This window comes from Trachinotus anak, unplaced genomic scaffold (assembly GCF_046630095.1).
Source record: "Trachinotus anak isolate AG129_WGS33_773 ecotype Australia unplaced genomic scaffold, CSIRO_AGI_Tana_v1 ptg000033l, whole genome shotgun sequence".
In the NCBI taxonomy this organism is placed as follows: domain Eukaryota; kingdom Metazoa; phylum Chordata; class Actinopteri; order Carangiformes; family Carangidae; genus Trachinotus; species Trachinotus anak.
This window is the reverse complement of record NW_027273884.1, coordinates 4,706,058-4,724,899: the sequence shown is the minus strand read 5'-3', so window position 1 is coordinate 4,724,899 and position 18,842 is coordinate 4,706,058. Positions and strand designations below refer to the sequence as shown.

General features: G+C 43.4%; 1 protein-coding gene across 2 annotated transcripts in view; it reads left to right on the top strand.

The window, feature by feature from the left end:
- Positions 1-18,842, top strand: part of LOC139614123 (peroxidasin) — a 54,623-nt gene that overhangs the window by 10,872 nt on the left and 24,909 nt on the right. The window contains exons 2-10 of one of the 2 annotated variants that reach the window (XM_071471282.1): positions 2,543-2,614; positions 3,974-4,045; positions 7,649-7,720; positions 9,660-9,731; positions 12,986-13,057; positions 14,110-14,279; positions 16,424-16,541; positions 17,230-17,399; positions 18,440-18,712. In XM_071471282.1, the coding sequence (XP_071327383.1) occupies positions 2,543-2,614; positions 3,974-4,045; positions 7,649-7,720; positions 9,660-9,731; positions 12,986-13,057; positions 14,110-14,279; positions 16,424-16,541; positions 17,230-17,399; positions 18,440-18,712 (1,091 nt within the window). The remainder of the gene's footprint in view (positions 1-2,542; positions 2,615-3,973; positions 4,046-7,648; positions 7,721-9,659; positions 9,732-12,985; positions 13,058-14,109; positions 14,280-16,423; positions 16,542-17,229; positions 17,400-18,439; positions 18,713-18,842) is intronic. The other variant, XM_071471283.1, reaches the window with a different exon arrangement.

Here is an 18,842-nt window from a genome sequence, read left to right as displayed (position 1 = left end):
TCTTCACCTGGCAGTGATCCCTGTTCTTTCCATGAAAGACCCTCACCCCCTCTCCATTTAGAGGACAGTTCATTTTCCTAGTGCATCAAACACAACAAACATGTTGATGCTAAGCACTCTTGAGTAAACCCTTCTAATTTCTCAGGTAACATGGTTTGGACAGAGCCAGCAGTTAAAGGTCCCCTATTTTACTCTTCTCCTGTGTTTTATTTTGAAGTGTTGATATCCATAAGAAGATATATTTGTGGTTTTAAGCACCAAAAATCATCTGAATGTAGTTGGATGGTAGGTCCAGGTGGGTGGGGCTTGGGTCAATTGCACCAATCACCAGCACAAATTCCTTGTATGTGGAAACATACTTGGCAATAAAACCGATTCTGATTCTGATTCTGATTCATGGCTGTGGGCTGTGACAGCTTTGTTGTGACATCACAACGTTCCAGACGTCCAGACAGCTGGTTTTAAGACTCAGTTGTAACTCTGAATACAGGCTGTGTGCATTTCTCTGTGGACTGAGGCTTTGATACTTTCACAGTATTAATATGGAACCTAGACCTGCTTTATAATCCAAAAAACACATGGACATCTCACTTTATACACTACGGTACTGTTCTGTCAATCATTGTAAGGTCTTTGATTGAATTATTTATCCGTTCGCTGTTGTCATTGTATGTTTTCATTTGTGCTTTGTGAAGCACTGGTTTTGAAGAGTGCTGTATAAATAAAGATTTGCTTACTCCTTCACTTATCATCTTGACATTTAGAACTTAATGAAGTTTCTCAGTCACTAAAGGTGGTGCCAGAAACAACAGTATCACCATGAAGGATGTTGCTCACAAAGCACATCAGTTACAGAAAAGCTCCTTGAGTGGATTCTTGTGTGAGCTCTCAGCCTATATAAAAGGAAGTCAGCATATGAAAAAGCTGGACTCAGTCTGATTGGATCCATGTGTGAAGGTTTTTACTGAGCGAATGACCCATAAACATTTCACTGGCTATGAAATCAGTTGATTTTTTTATTTATTTATTATTTTTTTGGCTCACATTTTCACAGAAATACAAGAAAGCAAAAACTCAGTGAAGTATAGCTTTATGGTGCTTTGCCTGATGTGCGTAAAAGGAAGTAGACAAGATGATAAGCTAAGCTAATGGATAAATAAAGCATCGACATTAAATCAAAAAGAGCAAACACTAAAGCTGCTTTTCTTTTACTCCAAACTGACGAAAATACTGATCTCCAGATTCTCATCCCGCTGGTATCTTAACAGTTTTTGCATAATCAGTGAAGTATGTGAAGTGTGTGTGACCCAGTCTCAGAGCATTTACTTTGTAAGGTCATTGGCTAACAAGAATGCTGGTAGACAGTCCAAGCTGTTACTGGGGGAGTGGAGAGAAAAGTGGATGCAGCTCTCCCTCACCTCTGTGCAGCAATCCATCCGAATGCTCTCTTCGTCTGGTTGGCTGGAGGTGTTCTCAGTCGTCTCGTTGCACCACGGGTGCTGTGGATCAAATCACAGATAAAGACCATAAGTTAGGAGAGGGTGTGAATGATTTTTTGATTAAATCTTCACCTTTAGCTTCTATAAACGTTCCTGATATTTTATTTGCAGAACTTATCTTACAATAAAACTAATTAAGTGGTTTAGCTAAAGGCCAGATGACTCAGAGCCTAAGCTCCGTAAACATAACATCACTGTTCAGATGAGATGCTCAAATTTCACATTACACATTTGGGGTTAAGAATGATTTTACCTTCACTGGGCTAATTGCAGCATTAGGGTCTTTAGCTTGTCACGTTCAGGGCATGCTGAGTCATTTGTTGTGAGACCAAAGAGTGATTAGTGTCATGTCAGCCTATATTATCTTTACAGAGGAGACACACTGCAGCCTGCTGAGTGCTGCAGCTACCCTTGTGGTTGTTATCTTTGGGGCAAATGTTATATAAATCTGCTCTCATGATTAAAGCTTGACAAAGGCATTCTTGTGAGGTGAGTAATGTGTCCAATTATCCGTCAGGGTTTTTTCACATGTTGGCTTTGCTGTGGTCTTCAGGTCATGCAGATGTGTGCAGCCAATCAGAAGAGAGGCTCTGGGCCCCTCTTCTGATTGGCTGTTTTCTGAGTGATTTAATAAAAATATAGCAGATTTCAGGTAAACACTCAGAGAAACCAAATCCTGATAGGTTGGATGGTGGGTCCAGGTGGGCGGGGCTTGGGACATGACTGAGAGCACTGACTGCTTTGTTGTGACATCACAAAGTTCCAGAAGTCCTGACGGCTGGTTTTAAGGCTCAGTTTCTGAATACAGGCTGTGTGCATTTCTCTGTGGACTGAGGCTTTGATACTTTCACAGTATTAATGTAGAACCTAGACCTGCTTTATAATCAGAAAAGACATGGAAATCTCACTTAATACAATATGGGACATTTAAGAAATCCTCCGAGTATAACTGTTGAATTTATGCACAGCTTTTCTCTGTGGTTTACTGAATGATATACGTTCTTGAATATGAACATATTTCTTTCTTACTTTTCTTTCTGCAGAGACCTGAGGTTCAACAAAATCAAGGATATACAGCCGGGTTCCTTCAGACGATTAAAGAACCTCAACACACTGTAAGTCTTTGTCCCTGCTCTGCATGCACCACTGTGAACTTCTGTAGACATATAGTATAACCTTGTTCTTGGTATGAGATGTCTTCCTACATAACATTCAGGTGGAAGGTGGTTGCAGAGTAATGACATCCTGTTAGTGAGAAATTTCAGTGCCTCAAGAAGACTCCTATTGAAAATTAATCAAGCCCATTTCCTTTAAACAGCGGTCTGCAGAATGATTGTCACTTCCTCAGAAAGTCCTGTTTGCATTACACACACACACATGCACACACATGCACACACGCACACACACACACGGGCAAATTCTTGGTCTGTTCTGCTGTGGTTTCACACATGTAGGTCAGCTCGTAATCTGTGAGGAATTTATTTTTCCACTTCCACCCACAGGGCTATTTATCATATGTCCAGGCTGCTAGATGGTGCATTGCTAAGCTAATAAAGTAGAAATGTTCCAAGTATTGTATTTTTAATGGTCAGTACATTAGTTTAGCAGCCGTCTTGAAATGTCGAAGGAATGTGTGCGGCATGGGCTCATGTGGCCACATCAGTATCTTGATATGGTCACAGCTCAGACTCTTCAGCTGAGCACTAGAATAAATCAGACACACCTCACCTTATTCACATTCCTGCAAACATTATTGAGATGCTTTCTCCTTATAGAACAACACTAAAAGTGAAGCTGTAGTGTGGAGTCAGTCATAGAGTCACGATAGTTAATAAACATGAGAGTATGTGCAGGGCACAGACATGGTGGCTTAGATTTATTTTCAACGTGTAGAAAAGTCCTTTAAGGTGGGAGACAAGCCCGGCTTTTCCTATCAGCCAGGCAGCCAGCCAGTTGGACTGCTGAGGGCTTTATATCCTGAACAGCTCTTTGTGGTTTCAGGCTGCAGTTCCACACACTGAGTAGTCCTAAAGTCTATCAGTCTTTGTCCAATATTACTGTTGAACAGACAGAAATACTGTATGTCTGTAATGATGATGTAGGGGAGTGCCTTTATCTCACCCTGGAGATTTCATATCAGAAGCGTTCAGATCAGAAGTATTTTTTTTGAATGTTTGTTAGGTAGGAAAAATCAATCTACAATAATGTTGTATTACCACATAAACAATGGAAGAAATGATTAGTCAGACATTACAGTGCAGGTTTTAAATCCCTGCCCTCATGATTTCACACAGCAGAACAAAATGAGATAGTGAAACAAGCTGAGACAGAGGTAAGAGTTCAACCGATGCAAACAACTGCAAATAACATTATACTTCATCTTGTCTTCATATAGACACGGGCAAGGCCAGACTTTCTGTCCCACTGGTTACTGTCTTGTATCTTCAAAATCACCTGTTTTCTTTTCTTCACAGCCTCCTCAACAACAATCATATAAGAAGGGTCCCCAGGGGGGCGTTTGAAGACCTGGAAAACCTCAAATATCTGTGAGTCGCCCTCACGGCAGTTTTCTTTCTTTAGATTTTGAGACAATGTATCTTTGTTCTCTCAGTCTTAATAGGGAAAGGCCCATGTTTATTCACTCAACAGAAGAAAAAGCATGGTGAAACATGTCTGACACTTTTGTTGCCCCCCAAAAAAAAAAAAAAATATGACCGTATAAGACTATAAAAGTGGAGGACAGCTGATATTCCTGGAAAAATATCAGCACAGTTCACGGAAGCAGCATCAGTGAAATGTCTCCCTTTGTCTGATCCTCTGTACTTACATGTCTGGAAGTCCTGACCTGCAGGCAGAGTGGAGAACAGAGGTTTTGAGGTGTGTGTGTGTGTGGCCTCAGGGTCTCTGTGGGATTGCTAGTTTGCTCACTTTGTTAGTCACTTACATTATCATCCCACTGGGCTCAGTTGTGGTCACAGTACCGTCTGTGCTCACAGTTAGTTCAGGTCTGAGCACCTCGTTTAGATGTCAGAGGACCTACGTACCAGGGCTGTCAGCACCTCTAACTCTTATACATGACTCTCACGTTTTACCCGAAAACCCTGGTTTTAATGTCTGCTCATCATCTGGGATGTGAAAACATCAGATTTCCACTCAGTCGGTAAAGTAAATGTTGACGTCACAGCCCAGTTATGAAATCCCATAGCACAGCGGAGCTTCTCTCCTGCCAGACTGCTGCTGACAGCACCGTCAGCCGGACACCATATCAGAGTGGCCAGCAGCTGTCCAGCATCGTGCCGCCCTCCATTTCCACCACCTGTCTCTGCTTCTAAGACAGTTTGTGGTTTTGGTCATTTTTAAGCCAGGACTCGGTTTGTAAAGTTGACAGTTTGCTACGCTGTTGCTGCTGGATTTGCTCTGTGCTCTGTGAGGCAGCTAAAAGAAAAGTGCAGGGAGATGATGCATCTTCTCAAACGATGTATCAACACACGTCCTTGTAGAGGACAGCTCCACTACGTACAGTAGTCTAACACTGGGACAAAACCTGAAGATATTTCATTTACTTTATATGATTTTTTTTTTGTTTTTTTTTTGTGAGATGATTCCTAGAGATAACATCATGTTTTGTGTTGTCTCTGATTGGGCAAAGCCCGTTGTCTGCACAGGTCTGTCTAAGGGCTGATAAAGACAGAATATTATAGCATCACTGCCGAAGGCCTGTGTCACTGTTACATCATTGCCCAGCTTATATTCTGGATAAGTGCTGCACACTTGATAAAATACTGTAAACCACTCAGCAAGAGAGGAGGAAGAGTGTGTGTGTGTGTGTGTGTGTGTGTGTGTGTGTGTGTGTGTGTGTGTGTGTGTGTGTGTGTGTGTGTGTGTGGGTGGGTGGGGTGGGGTGGGGTGGGGTGGGGGGATGAGGGGGGACAAACACACAACACAAACATCCACATTCCAGGAACACCCCCACCCCCCTCCCCACTCTTTACATTGTAATTAATCATAGCTATTCAGTAACTATAATAACAGAGCCCCTGTCACTTTAAAGCAGAGTTGATCTAAAGCCTGCACCAGTGCCCCAACCTGTGTGATTAGGGTAAGGTGCCACCCCAGCCCCCCCCCCACCGTTCTCCCTTCCTGCTGATTCAGTGCTCCACAGCTGTGGGGCTAGATTGTATCTCCCTTCTCACCTCTTCACTTCCCTCGGACCCCTTTAAAGTCCACTCCCTGTCATCTTTCATGTCCTCCAAAGCTAATGACCGGGTGGCTGTCTACACAACGGCCCCTCTCTCCCACGACCACCTCCATAAACAAGTCAAACAGAGGTCAATACGCCTCTTTGTGGGAGCCCCTCACTGTTTGCTTTTTCCTTTTCCAATTATTCAGTTGCATTACACCCATTATGTAATCATTATTAGGAACAGAGTCTTTATTCGGGGCTGTGTTTGCATCAGATTATATTAATGTACATCTCTTTTATTGCAGCCTGTATCTTCATGTATGTATAGCTTTTGTTTTTCTTCAGATCGTTTAATTAAGTGATCGACAGCAGTCGGGGGGGGGGGGGGGTCCTCTAAAGTCTTAAACCAAAAGTCTAACAAAAACAGTTTTGAAGAAATGAGGTGATTTTTGGATGCGTGTTTTCAGCCAGGCTGTTTACGTGCACACTGCCTCCTTTTTGATGAGTAATACCACCATCTGAGGATGTCTGGTCAAGTGATGCCCCTTGAGATTTGAGCCCACAACTTCCGAATCCTGTTTCCCACGTAAACCTCACACGCGAAGCTTGTGCACACAGAGACACTAGAGGCTGCAGTCAGCTGTGTTTCACATTCATTCACAAAAAACAATCAGGCTCATGTCGGGAAGTTTTAACATTACACTTGATCATCCAAGTTTTCATTACCATCAGTATTTTGAGCAGAACTGCTGTGCAGGGAAATGTACTGACAGTTTTGGTTTGTTCGACAGTCGTTTGTTAGCAGAAGGGCCTCGGGTACATGTGTTCCAGCAGCAGCCTTTTCTCTCTCAGCTTAATTTGTCTTTATCATTCATTATATTACACATGTAATATATAAGTTTTTGTTTTCTCCTTTCACCTTCTGTGGTAACACACCTGACACAGACAGGTTATAGCATTTCACAGGGCATGCAGCGACAAAAAGAAGATGTTTATTTTTCCAGACATTGAGTCATTTGTGTTGGACGGAGATCTTTATCTCCCATCGTGCCTCATCATGAGTGCAGTGGCGGAAAGTGAAACAGAGAGGCGAGAGATGAAAAGGCAGACAGCTGTGAGCCTGGTATCACATTTCTTTAAACATGAATGATGGGAGAAGAAGACGTGCTCAGACATCATGTTGATCCTACACAGGCTGCACAGAACCTCAAGTCTGTTTCAATGTTTAAAGGTGGAAGTCACTGAAAGAAGTGGAGACATGGAGAAAAGATGCAACACAGGGCCAATTTGTCCATTGGCAATGACGTGTTTTTATTTGACACACCATGGTGACAGTAACATTTTCTTCCTTTATCCTGAGGTGTGCAAGTTTGAATTTAAACCTATATAATCTGATAGTAGGTCTCACTGACTGCATTATGAGGGATGTGTAGTATTATATTTGTGTGATAAAAAGTCTTGATGTTGTGTTAAATTGCTTTACTGTTGCCCATTACTGTGTGATGTTTTCCACAGTTTTAGATTGATCTGTGAAGTTCTCCATCACACACTGAACTGTCCACTGGAGTTTCACAGTCCACGTCTAATCTCTGTTTAGTCAAGCACATGTGTATCTGCAGAGAGAACAATTTACTGTTGATGTGGAAAACAGTTGTAATCTGACAGCCAGCGCTCAACATGAAGCTCAGTACAAGTTCAAATTGTGCCATGTGACTGATTTTCTTGAAAACCTGTTCCAAATACTTGCTGGCTTTTAGAAAACAGCCCCCTCCACCCATCTCCATCTGCAGAAAAAATACTGTACAGGGAGAAGCACAACATGCATCATATCAGTATTAAGTGGCAACTAAACAATGAGTGTTAATTTGATCCTTTCTACCATCTCTCATAATAACCAGTTAGTGTTCAGATGATCATGTGTGAGTGAGTGTGTGTTACTAATGTTACTGATTATCTCTCCTTCCAGCTATTTGTACAAGAATGAAATCCAATCAATTGACAGACAAGCATTTAAGGGGCTTGTCTCTCTTGAGCAACTGTAAGTGACCAACTTCCTCGTCCACCTTTTCCTTTTGCTCTCCCTGCTCCTCCTCCTCCTCCTCCCCACCTACTGTCTCTCTGTCTGTAAACCCCCCCCTTCCTGAAAGATTGCTATAAACAGCTCATGAAGCCTGGTAAGGTCTGCACGGTTAGAGGAGATTTACGAGCTAAGTCACATGATGTAATAGTGCCAAGCACGTCACAGATGTTGGCATCATTTTTATGAACACTGCATGACTTGACTGTGTTGGCCTTACACAGGTGTCATGATAGCTCTGATCAGTTAGTTTTCACTACAGTGACCCCCCAACCCCTCCTCCCCCATGTCCACCTTCCTACCGCCACCATGCATGACGTGTGTGCATCCATCCTTGTATGTCGCGCTGACCACCTTTGGTCCTTTTTTTTGCATGAGTCGCATGTGTTGTGGTCAGGACAACAGATATGCCCCCCCCCCATGACAGCTAGCCCTCCTGTGCTGCTAGTGGTGCTGCCAGTGTTGTGCTGGAGACAGAGTTTCTGCAGAGCGTCACTTGCATTTCTGCTGTTACTGCAGGAGCCGACTCCTCTGCTCCAGTTTGTTGTAATCAGTGTTTATTTGTGAGCAACCTTGCGTGCATTTTGTATGTTTAGTCTGTGTGATAAAATTCAACTACTTCCTGTAAGTCATGACACCCAGAAGCTTCTAGTTTTGTGCTACTTTTACAAAAAAAAAAAAACAAACTCTGCCCCTGTTGTGTCTTGATACACTGGCATGTTTGACACATTAGCACGCTGTTTATTGATGTTATAAATATGGATTGTATTTGCAGAATAGTGATCATCAAACAGAAGTATCTTGATAAGCCAGTACGTCATTGTCACAACCAGTACAGCTGGTCGGCGCCTTCTCCTCAGCAAATGAGGCTGTCTGTACTGCTGGAGGAGACTGACTTATACCTCACTCTCACCGTATTAGAGAACAAATGGCTAATTCATCGAGGAAAAGCAATTCCAACACCAGGCTCCGTGCCTGGCAGCTGTTTTGAATTTTGCTACAATAATGAAGGGTTTCAACTGCGGGTGACAGGTTTTGAGTCAGATTGCACACACTTAAATTTTTTCTTCAACATCCACCCTGGGCAACAGATGCCAAAGCCTGAAGTTACATGCTTTCTCCAGGGGAATAAATAACTCCAAAGAACTATATGACCCGCAACCAGTCAACTGTTTAATTTTTTTTTATCAGCAGGCCAGTGGGTTTTTCACACAGGATCACACGGAATTGTTTTACAGATTGTCAGAAACAGGAATAATCATCTAGTCTGAGATAGTAACAGCTATGCTGGATCTCACAGTTCTGACAGTGTAATGAAATAACTGGTGTGGGATGCTCATTCATCCTAGAGGAGGGATTAAGTGGCCTCTAAAATGAGTTTACTGCTGGCTTCATTAAGCCTTTTTGTCTTTCACTTGTCTGGACTGTGTTGTGTTTTTCTATCCTGGCCCCTCTTTAACACATACTTAAGGCAACACCCAAAGACATAATGTTGGATGTTCAGCACAGCTTGTAAAAACACAGCGAAGAATCAACATTTGGGACTCAGAGACAAAACTAGAAGGATTTTTCTTGAGTGGAAGACGTGTAGAAGAATGTTGAATTTGATTTTACCATTTCTGCTGCTTTAGTCTTTCTGTGCCTGTCTGTGTTGCTGCTGCAGCTACGCTTTCCCTGCCTAAACAAGCAGATACCCAACTGAACCCTTACAGTTACCACACAGCCATCAGTTGGATTTCATTTCCCTAACCTTTAATTTGTAAGTGTATGGTTTGATACACTTCAGGGGTCTCATTGACCCACCTCTTAGGGCCTGCTAGGACAATGATGTTATACTTAGTCAGACAGGGAGCCCTAATCCAGGTTTACTGTGCTTTGTCTACACTTTGTTCTTCTCCAGGTACCTGCACTTCAACAACATTGAGTCTTTGGAACCAGAGTCATTCACCCACCTACCAAAGCTGGAACGACTGTAAGTTCATTCTCTGTGAATTGTCAGCTCTTTGGCAGGTAGAAGATTTAATCAAGCACCTGAAATCTGGTTCAGCGATTGAGTTGCTATCTTGTTTGAATCTCTAGGTTCAAGATGACATATTTAAAGAGAGACATTGAATTTATAATTTAGAACTGAGAAATGCAAGGCAGCCCTTCTTCTCTAATGTCATCGCTAAAAACGACACTAATGAACATGTCTTATTTACTGCTGTCGACAAGCTGAGAAACCCTTCTGTGTCAGGAGCCCATGAACTCTCTTCCATTAAGTGATGGAATGAGTTTGCCTCATTGTTTACTCACAAAATAAATAAGACAAGCTGTCAGTTCCTCCATATTAGGTCTAGGAACTATGTTATGTCCACTTAAAACCAAATTCAATCAGTGTGATCATGGTTCGTGCAGATCCTTAAAAGAATAGTGAAACCAACAGCACTCTGTAAGATGCACTGTCTGCTAGCTGGTGACAACATGGGGAAGTGCAGAAATAATGAAAATCGACAACTCAACCAAGATTCCGTGGCATGGCTGAAGGTGGTACCAGGCAATGTATGCGAGGCACAGTGCCCTGTGCAGAAAGCCTTTCAGACTCCCATGATGGGAATCAGAACAGTGGAATCCCACATGCAGAGTGAGAAACACAAAACTGCCAAGTCAGCAGATGCCAGGTATTTCCCAGGTATGACTTTCCTTAAATTTAATTCCAACTTGCCTTAAAAAAGTCTGAAAAATCTTAAATCTAACTTCCCTTAAGCAGGAACCTTTGATCCTATCAACTGTGAGACCTTGGAGGAAATTGTGCAGCATTTGAAGTCCTCCTCCTGCTGCCTTGATCCTCTGCCCACAGGCCTTTTCAAAAATGTTTTTAACTGCATGGCATCAGATCTTCTGCAAATAGTCAACTCTTGTATTTTCTCAGGCTATTTCCAGCCAGCCCTTAAAACTGCACTTTTTAAGCCACTTTTGAAAAAGAACAATCTGAATGCCTCTCTAATAATCAACTGTTGTCCCAGATCTAATAACATGATTGAAAAGCCTGTTTTCCAGCACTATCTTAGCCTTAAAATAGGTCTTGACATTTTTCTGCAACCACGTATGTTTGCAGCTGTGCCATACATTGCAAGCATTTTGTGCCATATGTGAGTGAAATGAAATATTATTTGGTGGCACTGGTCCAGTTACTTCTCTGGCCCTTGGATAACTTGATCTGGAGAAGGGTTCCCATCAACCAGTCATACAGGTATGGCAGGTTTTTGGGGATGAGCAACTGAAGGGGGGCTGAGGCAGCTGAGACCACCGGAGGAAAAAAATCTTTGGTGCCAGCAACAGGCTGAATGTCAGAACCTGCAACTGGAATGCAAAACAAAGAAATCTGGACAAACCTGATAGAGGGATGTAAACCATTATCCTGCACTGATGGACTGACTCTGCTGTGCACTGTGAGGCCTTTGAAATGATTCCTTTCTGTAGTAGACCCTGAACTTCCTCCACTAACATGGGCTCTGATAGTGGGTCCTTGACATTTGGAGCCCTGAATATGGGGCAGGCTGCTGCTGGAACTGCAGGTAAACTGCTGCCACAACTCCCTCCCAGCAACCCTCGACCTGTACGCGGAACTGTTGTTGCAGCCTGCTACCCTTTTGACTGATGTGCAGATGTGCATTACCAAAGTGTGGACCAAGGAGAGACAGCATGATGTCATCATCCATGCCACCCTCTCGAGCACAACATCAAGGCCCAGGTGGAGGAATACTCCTGGCTGAGGTTTAGGTCAGCCTCAAACCTGTCCATCCTCTGTGATAAACTCTTAAGAGCAGTCTTAATTTTAAGCTGTGCGTCTGAACGGCCACCTCCTGCAATCAGAACAGGGGTTTGGCATTTTTTCAACTTCAAACCCCTCTTCACGGCTTCGTCCTCAGGGAAGATCATGACAGTGGTTGTGACGGTGCTTGTCTAAAGAGCATTCTCCCTCCCTCCACACTCCAGCAGGAAGCTACAAACCCTGCACAGTTCAGCAAAGTCACTCCTGCGGGAACTATCCACATCCTCCATCAGATCCTCCATTGGAGGCAAAACTAGCAGCACTGTGAAGTCATGATGCCTCCTGACAAGAACAGACAAAAAAACATCATGGTGACATCACTTGTTGTAGTTTACCTTCAATTAACCTTATGTACCACTCGCATGTTTGTCCTGTGAAAAGGTTATCTTTATGTAACAACCTCATATTATATTTAGTAGTGATATTAATATTGTTGTCCTTGCTGTCCATAATGTCATAATGTTTCACAGTGAACATGTCTATATCCTTTGTCAGTAAACAGTCAATCAGATATGTAAGTTAAATTGTTTAAAGCTGTGGTTCTCTCTTGCACACAGATTACAGTAATGTTTCATATGTAGCCTGTTAGTCCCTATCGCTGCCTGTGAAAGCTCTGGATATGAACTTTCCTGTCAACATGCAGATGTGATGTAGTCAATGCTGCTAAAACTCTCCACCAGATGTCAAAGGGTCCTGTTAAATTCCTGTTTCATTGTCCCTGTTTATGGGCCAGTGGCTGCCCAGTATATCCATACTCTCCAGTCTCTGAAGAGGGTGAGGAGGTGGAGGGACACCTGCAATAAAAAAAAGGAATTCCCAGGTGCACACTGAGTGGCTTGTTGTGGAATATCTCCATGGTCACGGTCAAAGCAGCGGTTTTGGCGATGTGTCCAGAGAGCATTTCTGTAGATAGGCCTCCTACAGGTTGGGATAGACGATCAACAACAGCATCAAAGATTACCTTGGTTTATAGTTATCCAAAAATGAATAGTTTTGGAGGAATATTTTGGGCAGAGCCTTACATGAAAAGGAATATTTCTGATGTTTGCTTTTAGCCAAGAAATACAAGTCTCAGGGGTCATCAAGTTGAGCAGTCATAGCATGTCTGGGAAGATGATCATATTTCTTGTCCCATTTGGAAAATGGAATATGATATTGACAAAGGGAACATACTCAGTATTTGTATAAAGCTCTCAACTGGTATTTGGGGAAATTAATTAAAAAATGTTATTTCTGAAAACTGTTTATTCATTCATGTTATACAATTTTCTCATGTTAGATGCAGACATTTATAGACTTCAATCAACAGAGGGGTTTTTGGGAATTCTTTTAAAACAGCTGCATAGTTATAACAGGCTATACAGATGTGGACACTGATAAATCATCTCATAGCTTTTCTGTTTTTTGCTCAGGTTCTTGCACAACAACAGAATTACCCAGCTTGTCCCGGGAACCTTCTCTCATCTTCAGGCCATGAAGCGATTGTAAGTGGAAAAGCCTCTTAACAACCACTGGAACAGCTGTGCGAGAATGCATGTCTGCATCAATTTCTGTAGTTTTGCCCCCATGACACCCTTGTCTCAAGTGAGGCTTGTGTGTTGGTTAAATGCCGTGGAACCACACAACGCTGTTCTCACGCTTCTCTGGCTGCAAGATGGTTTCTGACACAAGGCTCACAGTCCTTCCCATAGCTCTCTCTCATTGAGTCAGCTGCAGCGGAGACTGGAGGGGACTGTGCAGGGTGGGGTATGACAGGAAAAGCAAAGAGAATTCTGCTATCTGTCATGCACAAAACATGCTTCATTTTCCCTTTCTTTTGAGGCTGTTTATCTCTAATACAGCTTCAGACTCCTCCTCCAGCCAACAGATAGTGAAGGACAATCAGTTTGGCCTCTTCCAATGGTTTTCTCCCCTCTTTTCTCAGTCATACATGGGTTTTTGGCATTTGTTAGATTCCTGGCCAGTGTGTTTAAAAACAGACCCTAAGAGAAACCTGCAGTAGACTAACACTGACTTCACTGTGATTATGGCGGTCGGTGATGAGGGATACATAAATAAATAAATGATCCCTTTGGCGTTGAAAGGTTGAGTGTGTCTAAAAATCGAATCTGTTCATAACACACTTTCTGAACTAGTTTATCAAACAAGAGCTTCATAAAAAGCCTCTCTAGTGCAAAGCTTTGCCAGTCAAATTTTCTGAGCGGCATGTCATGGATAATGGACACATTGTGGTAGAAGTGAGAGCTGGATCAGTTACCAGAAGACGAGGCCAGGCACAGAGATAGTTTCCCACGGCAGGAAGAGAGTGTCTTCCAGTATGGTCCTGCTGAGCCCCCACTGTTTGGACTGAGCCATGCCAGACCAATTCTAGTTCATAAACTGCCAGAGCGGATTTGTCTAACACTGCTGCACACACACACACACACACACAAACACACACACACAGCCGTGCAGTTACATGTCGTTACTGTGTGCTTTATGTATGGACCGTGTCTCACTTGCTCTGTGAATATGTGTCTGTGCATGTTGTGTTCAGGCGACTGGATTCCAATGCATTAAACTGTGACTGTGAGCTGCTGTGGCTGGCTGACCTGCTGAAGCAGTACGCCGAGTCGGGTAATGCCCAAGCTGCTGCTACCTGCGACTACCCCAGCCGCCTGCAGGGCAGATCGGTGGCGACACTCACTGCTGAGGAGCTCAACTGTGGTACGGAGAGAAAAAAAAAAGTCTTTTCACTGATTGTGATGTTTCTGGAATATCAGAGAATGTTTGTTGGCACATTCAAAGCAGGGACAGTCATGTATGTATGTGAGAGATTAATGCAGGGAGGCTTTTTAGGTAATGGATCTGTTTAATTTACACTGTAAACTGTATTTTAAGACTCAATCGTTTTCAGCTGTTGCATTGTGATGCCAACTATGGTGGAAATTAGACGGATTATCTCTGTGGAACTTCACTGTGCTGCAACATTAACAACACCACCCAGGGAGGACCACCTGATTGAGGCTTAATTGAGTTTTAAATTGGGGAAACTTTTGAGACTGAGAGGAACACATAACTGGAAAGCACACATGGCCATACACAGAGGGTTGCATAGGAACATGAGTTTTCCTTGTGCCTATTCTTACACACAGTCTCCCAACTTGAAGGAAAACTCAGTCTATATACAAAACCTCAGCAGGCCTTCCTGCAGATAGCAGGTAAGCTTACTCAGCCTGTCTCACGTACACACCCCCACACACACAGACACACGCAGGTGTATCCTCTTCTTGTGTCTGAGGTCTGCAGGCACCAGCTGTTTCAGTCGTCACACATCAGCAGCTGTGTCTCTGGTCTGGGTTAAATATGAGTCAGGAGCCCCTGAATCTGGCCTCTGGTCTCTCCAGTATCAGACCACCAGCTGCTGTTCAGTCCATCTATGAGGGTGTGTGTGTGTGTGTGTGTGTGTGTGTACGTGTGTGTGTGTGTGCGTGTGTGTTCATGAGTGAATGAGTGGAGTAGTGTATTGGAGGGGCCCGCAACCTTTGTCATTGTTGTGTATTTGGGCGCATTGAAACTTTCCTTTAATGGGTTGGTACATGAAAACTTGATTTAACTTTTGCTCTTGCATCATATAACTTAGAATTTAAATTATAAGAAGAAGAAGATGATGTAGTGAACAGAGTGAAGAATAATTTAGTCGCCTTAGGAAAAATAGCTGTGGTGAGCAGAAGTGGTTTAAGATGTTTCAGTGAAGCAGATGCTTTTCCTCTGCCATGAAAACTTGTCACCACTAAAATCCCTTCTGACCAACATTCATTTACTCTGACCACAGCTTCTATCTATATGACGGAGGCAAGTAAAAACATTTTATTTTATATGATTTTGTCATTTTTCATACATTGATTTTTTGTTTGATTTATTTTATATTCAAAATATTCTGTCAAAGTATCAATACACTGTGGATTTCACCTCAAATCTACTGTGTATATACAGTGTATACAGTCTACTTTTCAACACTGCAAGTAGAGAAGAAAGTGCGAGTCTGTGTGGTTTATTTTCAGTCGGTTTCTATAACAGGCGGTTAGTTTCTATAGCAGTAAATCCCACTGTCTTAGCTCTGTGTTTCATTCAGCTCCCACTGAATGCTGCAGTCTGAGCCATACAGGGCTCGTTGGCAGCTGACTGGAACTCAACCACATTGAAATCTCTGCAGCTAATTTGATGGCCCCAACGTGCCCATTCTTGCCCCCCCCCCCCCCCCCCCCCCCCCCCCCATGTGTCTGCATAGCAAGACAGCAGGAGAATAATGTCTGCTTAGAAACATGGTGGAAGCCACGCCCCTTCCCCTCCCTCCCCTCTTATTCTCTCCCTCTGTAAGAGGGGCGGGACAATGCGCAGCGGGTGGAACAGCTGTCAAAACAGCCACCCTCCTTGAGATTAAGTGCCACCTCCCTGAACAAGTGATGAGCCTCCTCAGTGGGCCTTAATGAGGCTGGGTTGCCACAAACAGGATTTCCAAGCTGCTGCAATTACCAGCCCCAGTGTTAATGTGGAGTCATTTGGTGGTAAGGGGAGAGATGGGCTGATACTCTTGTCTGAATTTCTGCAGCTTGTTATGGATTTAGGTGTGGTTTACCCACAGGTGTTCACAGATTTATCTCCATCCCATGGATTCCTCTCTATGTTGGAAACTTTTTAAAGAGTGCCTCTGTGTCTACTGTACACCGAGTGTGTGGGGCAGGGGCGGCGGAGGGAATGTGTGCAGCATGTTGGCAGGTCCACTGGAAGCTTGATGCAGGAACATACATATGAATGGAAAGGCATTTACACCCAATCTGATTATCACCCAATCTGACTTCCTCCTCCAGAGGTACCCAGAATCACCTCAGAGCCCCAGGACGTGGACGTTACATCAGGGAACACTGTCTACTTCACCTGCAGGGCTGAAGGCAACCCCAAACCACAGATCATCTGGCTCAGGAACAAGTAAGACACTTAATGTTACGGTCCTGAGAAACGCACAGTGTGCAACTTCTGCCATATAGGTGCAAGTACGGACAAGAGACGTCAGGCAGTTTCACTCTAAAAATCAGTGATTCAGCAGTGCTGTGTGTTGGACACAGGACGTCCTGCAGCGCTGGTTTTGGGTTGACCTCTGATAACTTAAAATCCAGGCGTCCGATGACTAAAATCCTTCATCTGGATAAAATATATGGTAGAAAACGACCAAGGTGTAAAAAGTGTATGTGGATGTTATTTATCTGGAAAACTGGATAAAAGTCTATTTTGAGCCTCTGACAGGCAACCACAACACAGACGCAGCACACAGGGGATATGACGTCACTGACAAGAGTCCTAATGAAACGGACCCTTACCAAATGTTTTCATGTGGAAAAGTTACACATTATAACTTGAGGCGACAAAAGACTTTGAGCTAGTTCCAGATTGACTGATCACATGCATTAATGCATGTGATCAGATCCCATAAATTGAGTCACTGAGCTGTGCCACTGCCATTTTCATATAAAGAAAATTATAGGTATTATGCCAATAATTACACAGCCATCTCTGAGAGTGGAATTAAGAAAAGAACATAATGAGAATAGATTGAATACATGTCTTGATCTATGTGTAATCAGTTGTGGTGTGTATCTGTGTGCCCTCCTGTGTGCAGCAATGCTCTAAACATGCGCGATGACAGTCGTCTGAACCTGCTGGAAGACGGAACGCTGATGATCCAGGACACCAGGGAGACAGACCAAGGGGTCTACCAGTGCATGGCCAAAAATGTGGCCGGGGAGGTCAAGACTTCACAGGTCACACTGCGATATTTCGGAGCCCCCTGTAAGTGGCAGCTTTTAACCTCCGCTCATCTCATGCAACTTCTTAACTGCTTAAGAGGCATTATTTCATGTAGATGTCTCAGCCATAGCATTCAGGGAAGTAGACTACATCACAGATTAAAGCGTCAGCCAGGTGTGACAGGCTGTGACTTGATGTATTTCTAGATTTGTTGGGGTTGGAGAAGACTGACATTTCAGTTTGATGGGTGTAAATAGGAGTTGGATTAAGATTTTGTTAGGAAGTGAGAGCTCCTGGTTTACCTTTGGTTCCACTGGGGAAGATATAGTACCATTTAGAAAGCTGAGGTTTACCATCAGCATGAGATGATGAAGGGAGTCGGCACTCTGAGGTTACCTTCGGAGTTCAGCAGCTCAAATAACTGGGATGTCCCACTGAGCCGTCAGCTGATCCCGCTGGCCTTCACGTAAAAGTTTCCCTCCACACACTCGCACAGACACACACATTACATTCTGTCCTCTGTCTGTTGCTCTTTCTCTCTCTCTTCTGCCTGACATATACACACACTCCCATCAATCAATCGTAGTGCCGATAGTTGTCACTGTGGGAGATTAGCAGGGCTGTCTTTAGATGACCCAAGGGTCATCGCTGGGGTGACGGATGACCCCAGTGACAACCCCTTAATAAGGAACAGTTTCAGAGAGCAGATGTTGTGCGTTTCCTGTTTCTGTGTGATTGTAAACACCAGGCCCCTGGCTGTGTACATATTTCCTCTGTCTCCACTGTAATCACTGGCCAAATATGGACAGGACGTGACCACATTTTGTTACAAACAAAGGAAGTTATTTTAGCTTTGGTCAAAGTGGCGTTATTGACAGAAATATACAAAGATGATCTTTGAGCATCAACTGACCTCTCAAATGTTTTTCAACAGCTTTCTTTGTCACCATTTATTTAGGTAGTCACTGGTTACCTAATACTATGACATTTCTAAAAAACCAGAGACCCAAATGAAAAATGTTATTACCTCTCACGTAATTAATTTTAACCCCAATTCCCATGTTCTCCCCCCGCTCCTCCAGCACGACCAAGTTTTGTGATCCAGCCCCAGAACACTGAGGTGCTGGTCGGGGAGAGTGTCACCCTGGAGTGCAGTGCCACGGGTCAACCACAGCCCCGAGTCTCCTGGACAAAGGGCGACCGGACACCCCTGCCAAACGACGCTCGCATCAATATCACCCCCTCCGGAGGGCTTTATATCCAGAATGTGGTCCAGGCTGATGGGGGACAATATACCTGTTTTGCCTCCAATAACGTTGACACCATACATGCCACAGCTTATATCATTGTACAAGGTAGGAAGCAGAATCAGAATCATTACCTGAATCATCTGAATATTATCAGAATATCTGAATGTATGTATGATTTTCTCATGACAATGTTTAAACAATTCAATTGAATTTGAAGTCATTAAAAATATAAACC